The 18,248-nt window shown below is 43.7% G+C and overlaps 1 protein-coding gene across 3 annotated transcripts; it reads left to right on the top strand.

The window, feature by feature from the left end:
* The first annotated feature begins 556 nt into the window (after positions 1-556).
* sh3bp2 (SH3-domain binding protein 2) lies at positions 557-17,476 on the top strand. Of its 3 annotated transcripts, XM_037485437.2 has the most exons (14): positions 558-863; positions 2,941-3,408; positions 9,900-10,039; positions 10,140-10,242; positions 10,426-10,543; positions 10,762-10,829; positions 12,897-12,982; positions 13,093-13,170; positions 13,649-14,372; positions 14,463-14,586; positions 15,325-15,380; positions 15,460-15,535; positions 15,887-15,946; positions 16,066-17,476. In XM_037485437.2, exons 2-14 carry the CDS (start codon positions 3,305-3,307, stop codon positions 16,201-16,203), a joined length of 1,875 nt encoding a protein of 624 aa, XP_037341334.2. In that variant the 5' UTR covers positions 558-863; positions 2,941-3,304; the 3' UTR covers positions 16,204-17,476. The 3 variants fall into 3 exon arrangements, with proteins under 3 accessions (XP_037341336.2, XP_037341334.2, XP_037341335.2); XM_037485439.2 differs by lacking the exon at positions 2,941-3,408 and having other exon boundaries at positions 557-863; XM_037485438.2 differs by lacking the exons at positions 558-863; positions 2,941-3,408 and adding an exon at positions 7,813-9,095.
* Positions 17,477-18,248: the final 772 nt, after the last annotated feature.

Raw genomic sequence — 18,248 nt, 5'->3', positions numbered from 1 at the left:
TAAATATGGCTTCATTTGAATATTTTAAGGGTTTACTTGGCATCTGCGGAACGCTAGCTCCACTTTTTGTTTAAATCTTAGTGTTTTAGAAGATGGGTGTTTATCTTGTGGCAAAGTGATCCAATTTCTCCAAAGCAGCACAAAGGCCAGACTACACAGCCGCTGCACGCAGGCAGGCTGCGGTGGCTGTGAGTTTGGCTTCATTCACTCTTCTTGCTCTCACAGTGTGTGATTACTCCCCGTCTCTCACAAAGAAGTAAATATACTCTTCCTCTTCCTATAAAGTGGCGAAAAGGACCCCGTAAATACAAGAAGAAGGGTAGGCTGTCTGCTTTTTACACAAACAAGCTTTTAACACTCATGGCGAGATCACCTGACGCAGCATAGACTGCAGGTTAACTATTCTCTGTGTGTGTGTGTGTGTGTGTGTAGGGGGGTGTGACATAACTGCTGACCAGGCGTGAGAAGGAGTGGTCCTTCTACACCGTAAGGGGAAGTTGATCATGACATTCTGGCTGCAGTCCTGCAGCCAGTGAAACACGATCTACGTACACACAAAACGTTGTCACAGCCCAGTAGCAAAATGGGGAAAAGCAGGTCCAATGAAACCCAATAAAACAGTCGGTGCAGTGTTTTGTTTTATTTTATTATTATTGTGCTCAACGTTTTTCTATGTCTCCCAGTCTGTGGATCGCTGCAGTCGGTTTATCTTGTGGTTGAAGGGAGGGTGTCACGACATTTCATATAGTAGCTCTGAAGTGCCAGGAAGTGAACCGGGCAGAAGCCTGAAGCGGAGTTCTGCAGGGCTCAAACCACCAATGACACTGACAGAAGAGCTACACAGCTGACGCAGCACTCTATGGGTGAGTTTAATTGAGCATTTTAACAAGAACGGCGCTTTTTGGGGTCGCTCGAGCATGTGTGAAGGTGCTCTTTGCATATCTACGTACTACTTTTTTCCTTCTGTCGTTCATTTCTGTTTGTGTTTTAATGGACCGATTCATGGATGTGTAGAGAGAAAATAGAGAATCGTTGAGGCTCGGTGGACCTGTCAGTCATTAACATAATGCTGTTAGCTAATGATGGGCCAGAACCCACCCTTGAATGTAGGGCTGGCAGAGCACATCGCTTAGGACTACCACTACCGTACCGAGTATGAAGGCATTTTTTGGATTTCTTTTTAACTACCCTGCCTAGTTATGGTTGCCAGAATATGGCTGCTAGCAATTAATTAATGGGGTTTAACTTTGAACACATGTATTATACCGTGTTATGTATTGACATAGTGTGATTTTGCGGGGTCCTACTGAAGTTTCCCTGAAAGCAGCTGGTTCGTTGCCATGCTGAAGTATGCTGCTGAAAGCATTGGGGCCAGTTTTGTGTTGATCTGTTTTTCTCTCTTTATTTACAGAGTAGTTTGTGGTAAGAAGCTTTTAGAGTCCTGGTTTATTTGGAGCCACTCAGCGGCGTTTGTTCTAGTGGGGGTCATTCTGTCGCTCTATTCTTTTTCCTGTAGACTACTTTTTATAATTTAATTCAAAAGAGTACAAGGGTGACAATCACTTTTTTACAGTTTTACAGCTCATACCAAAATCAAACTTCGGTCACATTCTAACTGCTTGTGTACTGTGTTGGGATGGGAATCAAACCCGTCTGATCCGGACAGTGCTTAACGCCTTTGTGAATGGCCAAAGGATGTGAAGCAACTGCTCTTGACCCCCTCACAATGGTCCAATACAATAAATATGTCTGTTTAGTTATGCCTCTTTTATCTAGTTGAAGACATTCAACAACGAGGAAAAAAGAGACAAGGCGGCAGAGAGGAACTAAAACAAAAAAAACAGCAGCAGGGGAGGCGCAACAGAGAGGGGGAATAAAAAGGAAGAGGAGAAAACTAAACGGAAACTGTGTCCAGTTCAGCGCCTCAGATACTCTCACTTCACAGGTTTTAAATAAGAAATGTGGTAGTTGGGGCTTTGTTACTGATCTGAATGATCATCACACTTGTTTGATTGAGAAAAAAAAATTGCTGAAAACAGAGGGCTGCATTTAATCTGAGAGAGTCTCTGTTGACCCTCAATGTGAAACCGTGTGCTTCAGCAGCAAGATGACGTGGTTTCAAAGTTTAACTTCAAACTTTAGCTTTGGAAAGTGGTTTCACACTAGTCTTCCAGCCCCTTGACTGCATTTCCAGATTTATTATATTATTTATTTATAGGATATCAATGTTATTTTTTGTTAAAATGATGAGTGTGTACATAAGACTGTTGGCAGGGTAAATGTGTGCATAGCGCCTGTCATTTCATGTGCTTAACATTAGACAGAAAGGCAATAAGACAATTTATACAAAAATGTAAAACAAGGCATTGTAAAAATATATTAACCCAATTTAAAAGGATACAAATTTTAAATATAAGCCTGGAGTCAACTAACACGAAAGCAAGATGGATTGACAGGTAGAATATAAATACAGTGTAGTGCAGAACTTGGACGTGATGTCTACCTGTCCACCTACCTGTGTCCAGGTAACCACAGGCCTTCACCACAGTCCCGAGCTGGTAACTTAACAGCTGTGAGCACTAACGAAAGCCATGTTCTATGTTTTCATGCTTGATGGTTTTGGGGGCGTTTCCACTGGTTTCGTGTCGTGTGTCTTCTCAAATCAAACTTCCCGGTTAGTAGAAAGTTAGAAAGCAGTACTCATATCAGATTTCAGAAGTTCTTTCCTGCAGATTTACCCTGGCTACGTTTCAGGTGATTTGTAACCATGTCAAAATAAGTGTGTGTGAGTGTGTGTGTGGGTGCGAGTGTGCGGGACTATCTGTGTCATTCCAGGCTAAAGCGATGGAAAGTCCCCCCCAGCCTCTTTCTCGGGTCCTCTGTGTCTGACTGGGCGAGGCGTGTGTGACTGTGTGTAATAGTGTGGTTTGTATCCGGCAGCCAATCACACAGTAGCTATGAGGAAACCGGAAGGAAAAGCTGCAGCCTGTCGACCAATGAGACGTCTGGCCTCGGGGAGGAGGCCGCTTCAGGAAACCACTGGGACAGTATCAGGGCTCGAGACCTCCAACAGACTTCCTTCAGACATCAGACCAACTTCCGTCCAAGTTCCTGTCCTTCCAGTAACTCTGTTCATGTTCACTTCTTTCATCTTTTCTTGCATTTAGCTGTATTCTTTGTTATTTTTTTTTTCAAAGTCTTGCCAGTCAAATCCTCCTCAGCTTGGATCTGCATCCCAATCCACTCTGTCGGACGTAGCGCGTTTAAAAAGTATGGTGGTAACTTGCGTTGTGCTGCCGCCTTCATGTCCACCGACATGTCCGCTCCATCCTTGAGGAAGAACAAGTCGTTTGCGCGGAGCTCCAAGCCCAATGTCAGGATGTGTATTCGAGAACAGCGGGATGTCATGTAAGTTCAATTCCCACTCTGTGACTTCATCTTTGGCTCTCGGCATGTACATTTGTTGTTACTTTATGTTTGGCTTTATTCCCAGAAAAGCTGACTGGAGGGTGTCCTTAACGGCCACCTCTAAGAACTGTTGATAGTTTGGTGTCTTTCGGCATCTTATAGCTTCAGGTATCAGGCATTTAGAGTTGTTTTTTAATAAAGTAGGTATATGCTGGGCTTTGCAACTGCACTCTGTTGGAGATGTACTTTATATGTAGTGGTTTGATTTGTTAAAGTTTCTTCCCCATTATACGAGTTTAATGAAGTAACTGATAGAGTTCCTGTCATCACTCATTTTCCTCAGTGAAGTTCTCTTCTAATGTTTTCACAAAACTATTTTATTATCATGTAAAAATGTGTGTTGTTGCCATAGATTGTTCACTTGATGGCGTCTTTTTACATTCTAACACCACTCAGCCTCCAGTTTTGACAACCAGATGGTTCTTTGAGGTAGTCAAGCGGTCAGAAGTAAACACACACGCAATTTCTCGCGATGCGTTTGCAACAGTGGCGCCCTTTCACCGGATGTGAAACTTTGCTCACAACCGTACTGAGCAATGTCCAACTCGAGTAGGGAGCAGAGATGCTACATGCATCATGTTACACTCTCGGTGTCAAGTCAGTGTGCAGACAAACACTGCAATCAAAAACTAAAATAAACCCTCATGGATGAGAGAAGTTCATTTTCCTCATATGAAGGAGGCAGTCTGCTATTATAGAGACAGAATCTACTGCAGCAGAGCGGAGAGGCTGAAACACAGAAAGAGGAAGGTAAGAGAGCATTAAACCTCTGTACTTTTGAGGTCATTATACTGAATGACGCCTGATTACAATCGGCCATGCAGTTGCTCATATCCTCCTTTGGAAATGCCAGATATTGTTGGCCATATTTTTTTTTTTATTCTGCTGAGTTAATTCCAAAAGGAGATTCTCCTAAAAGATTCTTTTAAGTGATCTTCACGCGCACAATCCTCTGATAGCTGAAAACCTGTGAACACATTTGAGATGAAGCTCAGCGGTTTGTTTAAAATCTTTCAATTAATGAATAGATCAAAATAAATCAGGAGGACAAAAAAGAAGAGAAAAAAAAAGTTTGAACCTGAGAGAGCGCATGATGTCCCCTTCCAGACCTTCAAGAAGAGGATTCATGCCTGATCAGCAGGTTAATTAAGAAAAAGCGATCTCGCTGTGAGGAGTTTAATGCTTTGGGGAGACTGTTGGCATCCGTGTCAGCACTAAAATACCTTTTCATTTAATGCGTGTTTAACTCAGTGTCCAGGTATGTGCACAAAGTGCTAATGCTCCAATGGAGTTTGTACATGCCGCAAACCGTTAGGCGACAATTCCAGTTTCTATTGATTTTTGACTCAAACTGGAAAATCTAAACAAAGCCGCAGGGCCGGCTTCGGACACCAATCCCATCTGTTTTATTTTTTTCTTATGTTCCAGTGCAGATGAGACCGCACGAGGGTGCTCCAATGACGTCCGTTCTTGTTTCAGCGAACCCTCAGTTTGTTTACAGGAAACGTGTTCTCATCCTCTGCCGTTATGTCTGGGGTAGTGGGGGCATGCCGTCAGGGTCAAAATCTCAATGCTCTGTTCCTGCCTCTCTTCTCTTTCTAATTGACTATTATTGTTCTTACAGGTGTTTTTCTCTTTGTGGATTGTGTGTGTGTGTGTGTGGTCTGAGAGTGGACTGTGGCCATCATGGAAGTGTGCCAGTTCCTGTAGAGTACAATTGCCATATTTGGACACGCGGTAGTGATGCTACGTGGGGGGAGCCACGTACACAATTTCAATAAGCTCGATGCCCGGAGGTGTGTGTGTGTGTGTGTGTGTGTGTGTGTAAATGACATCATTTGGCAGATTACAAAAAACACAAGTTTTGATTCTTCCAAAATGTAGCGGGCAATGACAGGCATGAAACCTGTGAAAGTGTTTCTCAACCTGTCTGACTCATAACCACCGACGGACTTTACATCCAAAAAACAACAGCCAATATCTGTCCTTACTTCAAATCTATAAAAAATCCCTTTTCAAAACAGGTATTCAGATTTCTGGATTTCCCTCCAATGGCGCTCTGTCTCCGGCCCGGTCAACCATCCGCGTGGATGGGAAAGCAAAGTGAAAGCAAACACTTGAGATGTACCTCTTTAAAGCTTCTGACTCTTTACTTTTCTATTTGTGTGTTCTAAGCGGCTGTGAACATGTGAGGCTGAACGGCAGCGGAGGAACCGCAGTGGTCGGCCCTTCGAGGGGGGTGTTGAACAGGAAGAGAATGCACGCTCTGCGTGGCGGTTTGTGTTTCCTGGACCGGGGGGGGGGGGGGGGGGGGGGGGGGGGGGTTTGTAGTGCATGCGCTGCAGCTCGGACAGCGGTTTTCGCTGCGACCTTTACATCAGCTCGCGGTTGTGTGTTGTGCGTGCGTTGAGTCAGCGACGGGCGCTACGGTGGCCTGACGATCAGCTCCGAGGCTTGAGCGCACACAATTCTCTCGTTGCACTTGAGGAGGATCTCTAAGCCACAACATCACACCATGACAGGTGTTCTTAAATGTGTAAAAGCTCTTCGACTTCATGCAAAATTACAGCTATTTCCCCGTGCACACGTTTGGGAGACGTGTCACGCAGACCGGTCGGTCGGCCGATCGGTGATTCTGAATCGAATCACTTGAAAGCGCAGGAATTGTCAGACTTTGTCATATTTCTACAGTTTTTATAATGCACAGATTGTGTCAAAATGACGACAATGATTGAAATGAGAGTTTTTTTCAATGGAACAAAATGGGATTTCCCCTTGGGGTGCATTGATCATAGGCCTGCAGACGTACATATAGCCTGCATTTACATAATAATAATCATATCTCAGGCATGTAGATTGTGTTAGCACAAAATGGAAATGGAAATACGGCGCAATGTGTTTTTCTTATTTACAAACACTGATTCTTTCAGTGTGAGAGGGTGACATTTTGGAACAATCAACTCCTGGTTTTCTGTGCTTACCCCACTTTTATTGGCCTCTTTTCATCTGATACGGATGTACAAACCCTAAATTAAAGCTGTCCATGTCAATCACCGTGGGCTTTCCATCACACTGCTGTGCAAGCTTATATTTCAGCTGTTGACAGTCTATTCTTATGAAGCCTTTCTTCTCTGTAAGTTAGATATTTCAGCAGCTTCCCCAATCTCATCAGAAAAACGAGATTACACATACTGGTCAAAGACAATTAACCAGTAGTTAGTAGTTGTCTTGGACGCCAGCTCCCACGGCCACACCACAGAGTCGAAAGCTCAAAACTCAACAGCACTTTGAGTTGAACCCAGACGCTGTTGTACGTCGTGTCTGCATCTGTGTGTCCAGGGAGGAAATGGGTTTGAATGGGTCTGGTATGTCCTTCCCTTCCTGACAAACAGCTGCTCTGTGATTAGCATCTCCGGCTAACAAACCTCCGTTCAGGATGGAGGACAAAGCCATATTTGGTATTTTCTGGAATGAAGAAAAATATTTATTAAACTAGTTTTATGGTAGTAACATATTTGTGAAAATATTTAACATTACAACAACAAAAACGTTTTTTTAGTATTATAGTATTGTATTATGAAATAAAAACCATAGTTTGTTATAATGGTAGAAATATTTAACTAAAATGTTTACAACGATGTCATTGTAAAATAATACATGTAGGACACATTGAACTACATTCTAAGTTGTACTCTGAGAACTACAGGCTGTAATTAAAATCCCCAAATGTGTCAGAGTCCATTGAAGCACTGAAAAGGATAAAAGCTTCATCACATTCGTAATTCCAACGTAAAGGACAAGTGGGCCCACGCTGAGAGCCGTTGACCTGTCAGCTGAACTGTAAACAGCGAGATACACTGACAGCACAGTTGGAAAGTCACAGATAACAAGTGGGCTGTAAACGGTTGGAGTGGCAGTTGTCATGACAGCAGTGACAGCAGTAAGCGGCACTCCTTCCTTTTGTTCATCAGAGCAGATCTCTCTCTCTCTCTCTCCTCTGTTCATGGAAACGTCGCTGAGACGTAGACTTTCAGGCCACTTCCTTTAAAAAACATGGAAGTCCCCGTGGCGCAGTCGTGTTGCTTCAGTACCACTTCGAGGAATCCTTTTCATTACTGATAAGTAGCTGGTGGACTTCGACCTCCTCTGACCAGGTTTATTCATCAATGGAGTATCCCTAGATTCTTGTGACTCAAGGCTTACAATAAAATCAGCGCGATAAATTGCTGAAGGCGGGCAGGACTGAATTGTAGACCTGCAACTTTAAAGTGTGTGTTTGTGTGTATGTGTGTGTGTGTGGGAGGAGGGAGGGGGAGGGGGGGGGGGGGGGGTTGGTATCAGGGAGCAACCAACACCATAGCCTTTGTATATCTTCTTGAAGTCCTCGCAGACACACACACACACACACACAGTTCACACACCGGTCAGAAACGAGGAGCAGCTCCACCTCAGTGACTTGTGGTGTCTTTCTGCTCCACTCTCCCCACTCTCTCTGTACACACTCCCATGTTTCTAATTTATGTTCCTCCACTTCTTTAATTCCCCAAACCTGACACAACATTGCTTGTTTTTGCTTGACTCAAATTGGAAGTGTTTGGGTATTCGGAGCAGGGTGGAAGACCGGGGACATCGCTTGTTTGCTGGCCAGACCGGGAAATGTAAGATTTACTGGAAAACGCAGTTTAAAATGCTGGCGTCTCTCCAGGCTTTTGTGCTTCTCCTCCGCTGCGGGAATTACAAGATTGTTGAAATTGCTCAAATTCGAAACAGAAAGGCGATAATCTGTTATTCTCGCCAGTATGATGTCATCACTGTTACGACAGCTGACTTTGACATGAGAAATCCCTGGAGTGCAATCACCTCAGCTAGTCAGCCTGCATGTCAAGGTGCTCCTCATGTATGAAACAGGTGTGGGGAAGGCAGACACGTTTCAGTACACAACCATCCCTGCAGGTTTTTATCTCAGCAAAAGGGAGTGGATTTTGGCAAGAGATCCCGAGTTCTTCATTCCGGGATTTCACACACACACACACACACACACACACACACACACACACACACACACCACACGCAAACCACTCCCTCTCTCGTCCTCTGGGGTCAGTAGATGCCGTTGATAGACTGGAAGTAATACATAAACACTTTAAATTCACTTTAGATGTTTATTTTGACTACTGCTCTCCCTGTCACACACACACACACAAACCGAACGCTTTGAACACGTGTCGTTTCCTGTCTGAACTGTGTGTGTGTGTCTGTGTGTGTGCACGTACGAATCTGTAAATGTGTCAGTACACTATCTCAGTTTGAGTGTGTTTATGTGCAAGGGAGGCTGAGAGAGATAGGAATCAACAAGGGCAACATGAGCGAGAGCGATGGGCCGCGATGGAGAAAACTTCAGAGAGTGAAATGAAAAAGAGAGCGTGACTCAGGAGGCAGAGCGACAGAAAGCCAGTTCCCTGTCAGTCTCTATTTTTGGACGTGGCAAAACAGCGAACCCATTGAGGACAGAAAGAAAAGGAGACGGGTTTGTCGTTGTTTTGGACCTGCTCGCCGTTGGCGTCCACGGTCAGCCTGTTGAGGGACAGCGCTGCCATTCGGAGCATCAGCAGGAGGCTCAGCAGCAGGTAGGCAACACCTGAGCAGGTCACTCCTGCACCTGGCGCCGTAAGCGGTTGACTTTATAAAAAAGAGACATCTTACATTTGATCAACTTATGGGATGAAAACAAATCAGTTAAGATTGTTAACTTTGTCTTATGTTGTGTTGCGAGATCATGAGGGATCAGTCATTGAGAGAATTTGCTCTTAAACGGTTGATTGTGTTGTGTTTGGTCATTGGATCGGATCTCAGGTCTCGGCCTTTGGATTTTTCTTCAACTTTCCATCTTCCGTTTTATAGAGCCTCTAAGTACATACACAGCTCCATTTAAAGCATGATGTCATTGTTGTGGTTTTGACACGCTTCTATTTTCATGCGCATTTTGAAGCATCGTTTTATAAAGGTGTAAATAAATATCTCAATTCAATAATACATCCTCAATTGCAATCGCTTGACTTTACGATCAGCCAAATCAATTCCGACGTTTGGAAAAAATGTAATTCAAATGGCCAATTAGGTGTTTTTGCTGTCGTGCACGTCTTATTTGTTCATATTGTATTTAAGGCCAATTCTATCTGACATGACACAACAAGGAAAACGTACCCAATTGTTTCCGGTTTGCAACTTCATTTTCTTCCCTTACTGGTCAACCAGCTGATTACCTCGCCAAACACACAGCCTGCTCCCACATATGCTAATGAAAGTTATGTGAGAGTACTATTGTAAGATAGGGAATACATTAAGGTTATCAATTCTAATGAAGTGATTCGCTGTAGTTTTTATGATTCAATAATGATAACAAGGGCGGCTCTCTTTTCCTCTCTGTGCAGAACCATGTCATCTCCAGAGACATCATGGCCTGTGCCGATGCCGGCCATTGGGGCTCAGAACCTCCTCACCATGCCCGGGGGAGTGTCCGCTTCGGGATACCTCCACAAGAAGGGAGGCAGCCAGTTCAGCCTCTTGAAATGTGAGTTCACAAAAACAAGGCTAGGCGTGGGTGGGTGGCGGAATGTCCCAGAATATGTCTCAACGCCAGATTATTTGAGTGCATGTTTCCTGTCTTCCAGGGCCTCTGAGGTACATCATCATCCACAAGGGCTGCATATACTACTTTAAGAGCAGTACCTCGCCTGCACCCCAGGGGGCGTTCTCGCTCAACGGCTACAACAGGTCAGTGCCAGTATACAAGTGTCCAGTACATAATTACCCAAAATATAATGGCTGGCCATGGCTTGGCTTAAGATGGAGTGCAATCACTTGCACAAAGAGTACCACGCGTTAGACTAATGGGTGTATTTTCATTTTAATTGTAAAGAATTTGTCTGACCGAAACACATTTATCCTCCTGCACAGAGTAATTAGAGCAGCAGAGGAGACGACGTCCAGCAATGTGTTTCCCTTCAAGATTGTCCACTTTAGTAAAAAACACAGGACGTGGCTTTTCTCTGCAGCCAGCGAGGACGAGAGGAGGGTGAGAAAAAACGTGCCCGTCCTCACATATGTAATGGCACCATGTGAGAATAGTTTTAAACTATACTATAAGCTTTTATGACTTGAATTATTATGATAGTTGATATGTTTGTTGATAGCCATATATTAACTATCACAAAGTGTCTGCTGGCAAAAGTCATTCCCTGTTATTTCATATGTTTATACTCTTCAAACTATGTATTATGATTCTATTTACAGAAATGGATGCGATACCTGCGGAGAGAGATCGATCACTATAACGAGAGAAAAGAGGCCCACTTTCCCAGGTAAATGGCACACTGCAGGCTCCGTGTCACGCTGTCATACATTTATCAGGAGCATTTGCAACTCATTGATTAGCCTTTCACTATATATACAGGACTGTCTCAGAAAATTAGAATATTGTGATAAAGTTCTTTATTTTCTGTAATGCAATTAAAAAAAAACAAAAATGTCATGCATTCTGGATTCATTACAAATCAACTGAAATATTGCAAGCCTTTTATTTTTTTAATATTGCTGATTATGGCTTACAGCTTAAGAAAACTCAAATATCCTATCTCTAAATATTAGAATATTTCCTCAGACCAAGTAAAAAAAAAGATTTATAACAGCAAAACAAAATCAAGCATTTGACAATGTCCATTAATGCACTCAGTACTTGGTTGGGAATCCTTTTGCACGGATTACTGCATCAATGCGGCGTGGCATGGAGGCAATCAGCCTGTGGCATTGCTGAGGTTTTATGGATGCCCAGGATGCTTCAATAGCGGCCTTTAGCTCATTTGCATTGTTGGGTCTGGTGTCTTTGAGCTTCTTCCTCACAATACCCCACAAATTCTCTATGGGGTTCAGGTCAGGGGAATTGGCAGGCCAATCGAGGACAGTAATGCCATGGTCAGTACACCAGTTACTGGTGGTTTTGGCACTGTGGGCAGGTGCCAGATCATGCTGGAAAATGAAATCCTCATCTCCATAGAGCTTTTCAGCAGACGGAAGCATGTAGTGCTCTAAAATCTCTTGGTACACAGCTGCATTTACTCTGGACTTGATGAAACACAGTGGACCAACACCAGCAGCTGACATGGCTCCCCAAACCATCACTGACTGTGGGAACTTCACACTGGATTTCAAGCAACTTGGATTTTGCTCCTCTCCAGCCTTTCTCCAGACTCTGGCGCCTTGACTTCCAAATGAAATACAACACTTGCTTTCGTCTGAAAAGAGGACTTTGGACCACTCTGCAACTGTCCAGTGCTTCTTTTCCATAGCCCAAGTCAGACGCTTCTTCCGTTGTCTTGAGTTCAGAAGTGGCTTGACCATGGGAATACGGCTATTGTAGCCCATTTCCCGGACACGTCTGTGAACAGTGGCTTTTGATACCTGGACTCCAGCTTCAGTCCACTGTCTTTGAAGCTCCCCAATTTCTGGAAGCGACTCTTCTTCACAATGCTGTTAAGGCTGCGCTCATCTCTCTTGGTTGTGCAGCGTTTCCTGCCACATTTCCCCCTTCCAACAGACTTTTTGTGGATGTGCTTTGAAACTGCACTCTGTGAACAGCTTGCTCTTTGAGAAATTTATTTTTGTGTCTTACCCTCCTGATGGAGGGTGTCAATGATGGTCCTCTGGACAGCAGTCAGATCAGCAGTCTTCCCCATACTTGGGATTTAGTTTACTGAACAAAGCTGAGTGTTTTTCAAGGCTCAGGAAACCCTTGCAGGTGTTTCGAGTTAATTAGACGATTCAAGTGATTAGTTGAATACCCTACTAGTATACTTTTTCATAATATTCTAATATTTAGAGATAGGATATTTGAGTTTTCTTAAGCTGTAAGCCATAATCAGCAATATTAAAAGAATAAAAGGCTTGCAATATTTCAGTTGATTTGTAATGAATCCAGAATGCATGACGTTTTTGTTTTTTTAATTGCATTACAGAAAATAAAGAACTTTATCACAATATTCTAATTTTCTGAGACAGTCCTGTATATATATATCAATTTTTCTTCTTCAGTTTTTTGTGATTTGACAGAAATTACTTTTGTTACATACGAACTCCTAAAACAGTATAGTAAATAACACAATCAAAGATAAATCAAAAATAACTTTTGCATGTGAAATTATGGCGTCAGTAATCGTAATGTTTTAAGGTCAGCTAACTTGGTACCTTGAAAATGAGCCGGCTAGTTTGAATGGGCAGACATGCTGGTGGGAAAAAAGCTTTCAGATTGCATGTTATGAATCAATGTTTTATTAATGCAATGTCATGAACGTACAGCCAATGAAATCCACCACGTTCCAACCTTTTTCTGAACACATTACACATTCATGAGGACCTTTGTTTTTTTGCCACAGTGACTGCGATTCAGATGCAGAAAAGTTCTACGGAACGATTGAGACGCTCATGGATATAAAACACCACGTTGATAATGCAGAAGATGGTAAGACCATATATATATATATATATAATATGGACCAAATATCAAATATAGTAGACACACGCATTGCAGTTGTGCTTCATTAAACTTGTATTTGTTCTTTCTGTGTGTAGAATATGGAGACGATGACGATGATGACGATGAAGATGACTATCTGGAGCCGGACAGCGACTGTACATCCAAATGCACAGGTGACGCCAACAATCACACACAAACACACACACACACACGCACGCAACCCCACGCACACCAACACACCACTTTAGCTTACTCGTACATATCGTACCGGATACAGTAGAGGGAACCGCACAATTAACTTCAACTGAGGTCAAAGGTCACACCTGGACACCCAGAGCCCATGTGGTTTTTGTTACTTACTTACTTTGTTACAATTTGAATTTAAGGTAAAATGAACTAAAATTGACTTACTAAGGAGTTTGAGGTGAACTAAGCACAGACTGTCTATAAAATGTATGTATTAAGGGAAACCCCTTGATGGTAGTGAAAGTGTATTCTGTGCTGTCTTTGTGGTTTGTTTGTATTGTATTCAGTCGCATTAAAAATGCAGGTAGCTGTGCTGTAGGAACGTTGTGTCCACAATTTTACACAAAAAACAAATAAACCAAAATAGCAAAACTAGCCTGATTTCTTTTTTAAAAATATTTTTAGGTCGACCCACGGCCCCGCCCCCCTCCTACCCCCCACCCCCGGTGCCGGTATCATTTCATCAACGTCAAGACTCCAGTCCGGCTTTCCACAAAGGCCCTCCTCCCCCCGTCCCGCCACTACACAGAATCCCAACCAGTCCGCTCCCCAAAAAGCCCCCGCCCTCTTTCCTCCCTCCATCCATAACGAAGGACCCTTACAAAGGAACCCCCCCTCCCCCTCCCTTGACATCCCTCCCGCACAGGTCGGTGTCTTCCACCCCCCCGCCTCCTCCTCCCCCCAACGCCAAAATATCCCCCCCGTGCAGGGTGACATCCATCGGGGGACCTGGGGGTAACAAGAGAGACTGGCGGCCTCTGCCGGCCGTGTCGGTCCAAACCCCCGCCACTCTGCCTATCTGTGAGAAATTAGGGCCCAGGATGGTCGTGAACGGTCCCGCCCACTGCCCCCTTAATTCTGGTGGGAGCCAATCAATGGGCAACAACCTCCACGGGGTCGTGGCCAATCACCGCAGCAAGCCGAGCCCACCTCCCCCGTGTGGCACTGGAGGGTCCTCCCCCAGACCCGCGACACCCTCCAGTCACCCACCACTGCACGGCCCCCCTGCACTCTCTCCTCTACTTAAACCTGGACTTCTCAATAAGCCTGGGATACCCAAACCTCCTCCTCCAATATTCAAACCCCCCCTGCTCGCAGACACGCCCAAGCCGCCGGGAACCCCACTACAGTAAGTTGGACTAAAGCTCTTCAGAGAGCATTGACGTTGAAGGTTGATCAGGTCCAAGATGTCACACTAAGATGCTTTCACCCTCCTCAGAAGAGCATCTCCCGATGGCCAGAGCTTCCGTTCATTGGGAGACGAGACGCCCAGTGAGTCGAGGTGGAAACCAGACTCGAACAAGCGCAGCGGAGGGGAGGAGTCTGACGACGACTACGAGGACGTAAGAGCGACCAAAGTGATGTCACAACTGATGTTGACCTGCATCAACCGCCGCTCACGTAGATGTTGCCGCAGGCTGCAACAATTCTCTGAATCTAAGACATTTCTTTGTCCCAGATTGTCACGTTGAGACGTGACCAGGTTGACCAGGTTTACTGATGTAAAGATTATCACCTTTAGAGAAATCTAAAACCGGATTAAATTCCCGGGATTTAAGGCCTACAACAAAATCATGTGAAAGGTGGCCATTCAGGGCTTTTTAATTCAACCCAATCTAACAATATTATGTTGAACAAAACTCAACAGACATAAACAGCAAATAAGTGGTTCTCACCATGGTCAGCTTCCTTTTAGGAGATCCTGTCCCAGCGTGTATGACGTAAAGAAACTGTTGCATGATGTTGTGTCCCCTGAGTCCCTGAGTCCAGGACAATTCTCATCCCTAGATTTTTCTCACCGTGTCCTCCATCAGGTTTCCCAGTGTAGACTTGTAGCTTGAAAGGTAAAAAGGACCTACGTATTTGCCACAGGTTCAGTGGGAACAAACACCATGTATGCAATATAAATGTAAAGAGGGGTTTACCGTCTGCGGTCGATAAAATATGTTCTTTGCAGAAAATAAACAAAGTCATATGATTTTTGTTTTGATCAAAAATGAAAACGTGTGCCGCAGACTCAGAAGGGTTGAGCCAGTGCTCCAATAGACACATTGTATTCAACCAGGTTTTTCTATCTGCAGGTGCTGCTGCCAGACTCTGTGTTCATTGATACCACTGAATCCTGCTTTATAGAAAAGTAAGTTGATGAGTGATGAGATGTGAGTAAGTGTGCGTAGTGATGACCTGTAACCTGACATGATGTTTTTTACCTGCAGCATGTTCAGAGAGAGCCGCCTCCCTCCACAGGACGGACTCTACTGCATCCGAAACTCTGTAACCAAAACATCAAAGGTAAAAACCAATAATTAAAAGCTGTTGTGGGATCATAAAAAAGTGTATAATGAGATTCGCAGCTATGGATTGGACTTCTGTCCACAGAGTACCATATGTGGCCACATGTGCATTCTTATGTCATGTCTTGAGATGAGTCGAATGAAGGGAAATGCAGCTGTGAGACTAAATGAGATATTTAAAAAGATATTTGTGATAAGTCTGCAGGAGTCGGCCTTCTCAGTCATGTTGGCAATAACAGGATGCTGTGATATCTTATGTCTTAATAAATCTGTGTTACTAATAGTCTATTTAAGTCAAAACATCCGCTGATCCTGATGACTGATAAAATCCTTGTGGTGTGTTTCCCAGGTGCTGGTGGTGTGGGACGCCAGTATCTGCAAAGCCAGGAACTACCGACTGTTTGAAGAGGTGAGCCCTGCTTTTAGCCCGCTGTTATACTCTCTTACTTACAATTTGTGTTCAGAGGTCAGGCAGACCGACAACGTATGCAATCTGCAGCATTCAAAAGGCTTCTGTGTCTTTGCCAGGAGGACCGTATATTTCTGGACAACGAAGTGCCCTTCACCTCTCTCTCAGCCGTGATCGAACACTACCACAAGCATCCCCTCCCTCACCACGGCTCGCTGCGGCTCCAGAAGCCCTACGTGAAGACGCCAGGCCGCTGATCAGCGCTGTCGAACCGAAGAGGAGCGGAGAGCCTTTCAGGACAGTTCAAGACTGTTCAGAAGAGAAGGACTGCGGTTGCACACCAGCACATGGCACCAAGCGCCATGTCCAGCAGCAACCGTGGTAACCTGTGGGTCGGTGACGTTGTGTCCGCACTGAAGTGGCCAAGTCAAGACCCTGCTTGTGTGACATGTATCAACCGGCCCAAAGCGCGTTGATGTGACACAGCGAGACCATCCCCGGCACACATGACAAAAATACGGTTTTATTTATTTTAAATAAAGTAAAATCGGGTGGAATTAACAGTGTTACTGTTGAAGAGACCCTTGAACTGTGACTGTTGAACTCTATCCAGTCAAGCTTTCATTTTCAAAAAGACATTGTGCTTCTGGGGTTTGTCACGTGTTTGATCAAAGTGCATCTCGGAGTGGATGGCTGATGTTGTAGTGAGCTGTTGAAATATGAAGCCACTGGGTTCTTTTGGTCATTGGCAGGTGTGTTAATGAGTCATGCTCTGAAACACGGCTGTTCAGACAGCGTGTCCTTTTCATACGAAAGCCGACCACCGAGACATTCGCTCATTGCGTGTGTTACAAATAACGATAGCACTGGTATTGAAGGATTTTATTGCAAACCGAAGGAGTAAATTAATCCCATTTCAAATTCAATTAAAGTTATATTACATATTACAGAGGATGTTTCCATTGTCCGAACGATTCCTTCAGACAAAAATAATGTTCAAACTAAATCTGACATTGTGTAGAAAACTTTTTCAATTTTAATCACCGGCAGATCTAAAACTGACAAGTGGGTGCTTGCGCCACCAACTGGGTGGGACTGTTATGAGGGGACAGTAATGTATTTAAGTATGACACAAAGCTAAAATAAGCCTGTTATCCAGACTTCAAATGTTACTGTTTAATTATTAGGCAACACATATTTATTTAGTGTGCGGATCTCACGACCAACTCCAGGAACTGTTTGACTTACTTTTGTAGTACTTTTGTTGTGAAGTCCTTGGAGAGTAGAACACTTTTCACCTACTAACAAGAAATGAAACCAGACTGTAAGTGGTGCAAATTGAAGGATTTATCGTGAAGAAATTCATTCTCAACTGCTAAAACTTTGACATTCTGAAAATGCAATTAGTAAAGCACTGACTTTAATGCTGTATATTGCTATGTATTCATGTATAAATGCTGTAAGTACTGTATAAAACATGTAAAAAGGTAAATATATGGTTTTCTACAGAAATATATGTATGAAAGATTACTCGCCGCCTCCTGTTGTTTTGTCTTCTAGCTTCATAACGCACCGTGCACTAATCTTGAGTAAATCGCCAATAATTACTTGTGCAGTGATTCTTTTTCATTGTTAGCGTTCATACTTTTTTTTATCCAAAATATGTCAGTGGCAAAAAAGTCCCATAGCCCAAAGAAATTCCATTCACACATTTTCAATCCTCACATAAGACATAGTTAACACACAACATATTCAGAAATTTTAGAATGACAAAAATATGCGTCCTCCATATAACTAACTGAAACGTTTCGAATCGTACTGTCTTAAGAGGTGGTCGCTATATGGTGTTAAAACCACGTGGGGGGGGGCTCAGTCGTAAATGGATGATTCAGTCCGTCTTCTTCTCATCCCACAGAGTGTGGAATCTACTCTTTTGGTTATGGAATAATTTAAAGACAGTGAAGGGTAGTCCTACTGAACAGAGTTATACACTAGCCAGAGTAAGTAGATCCATGTTTTATGACTTGATGTGGAAAGGTTTAGTTTTAAGGAGAGAGAGAGTGTGTGAAAGATGTTATTTATACGTGTAAAGAAAGCCATCAGTTAATCGGTAGGTGTTTCCTGTTTTCCTGCTGTTGTTAAGTGCTGAATCCAGAAAACTATACAGTACATCCCAACACATCAAATGGAAATGAGACAAAGACTCACTTTGTAAGGACGGCTGCCTGCATGTGATCAACTTCTGTTCCACGCTTTTTGCTTCCTTGAGAAGATGCTAAATATCCAGATGTGCTCTGTGTCG

This window comes from Pungitius pungitius, chromosome 18 (genome assembly GCF_949316345.1).
Source record: "Pungitius pungitius chromosome 18, fPunPun2.1, whole genome shotgun sequence".
Lineage (NCBI taxonomy): Eukaryota > Metazoa > Chordata > Actinopteri > Perciformes > Gasterosteidae > Pungitius > Pungitius pungitius.
This window is presented reverse-complemented; position numbering and strand designations above follow the sequence as displayed.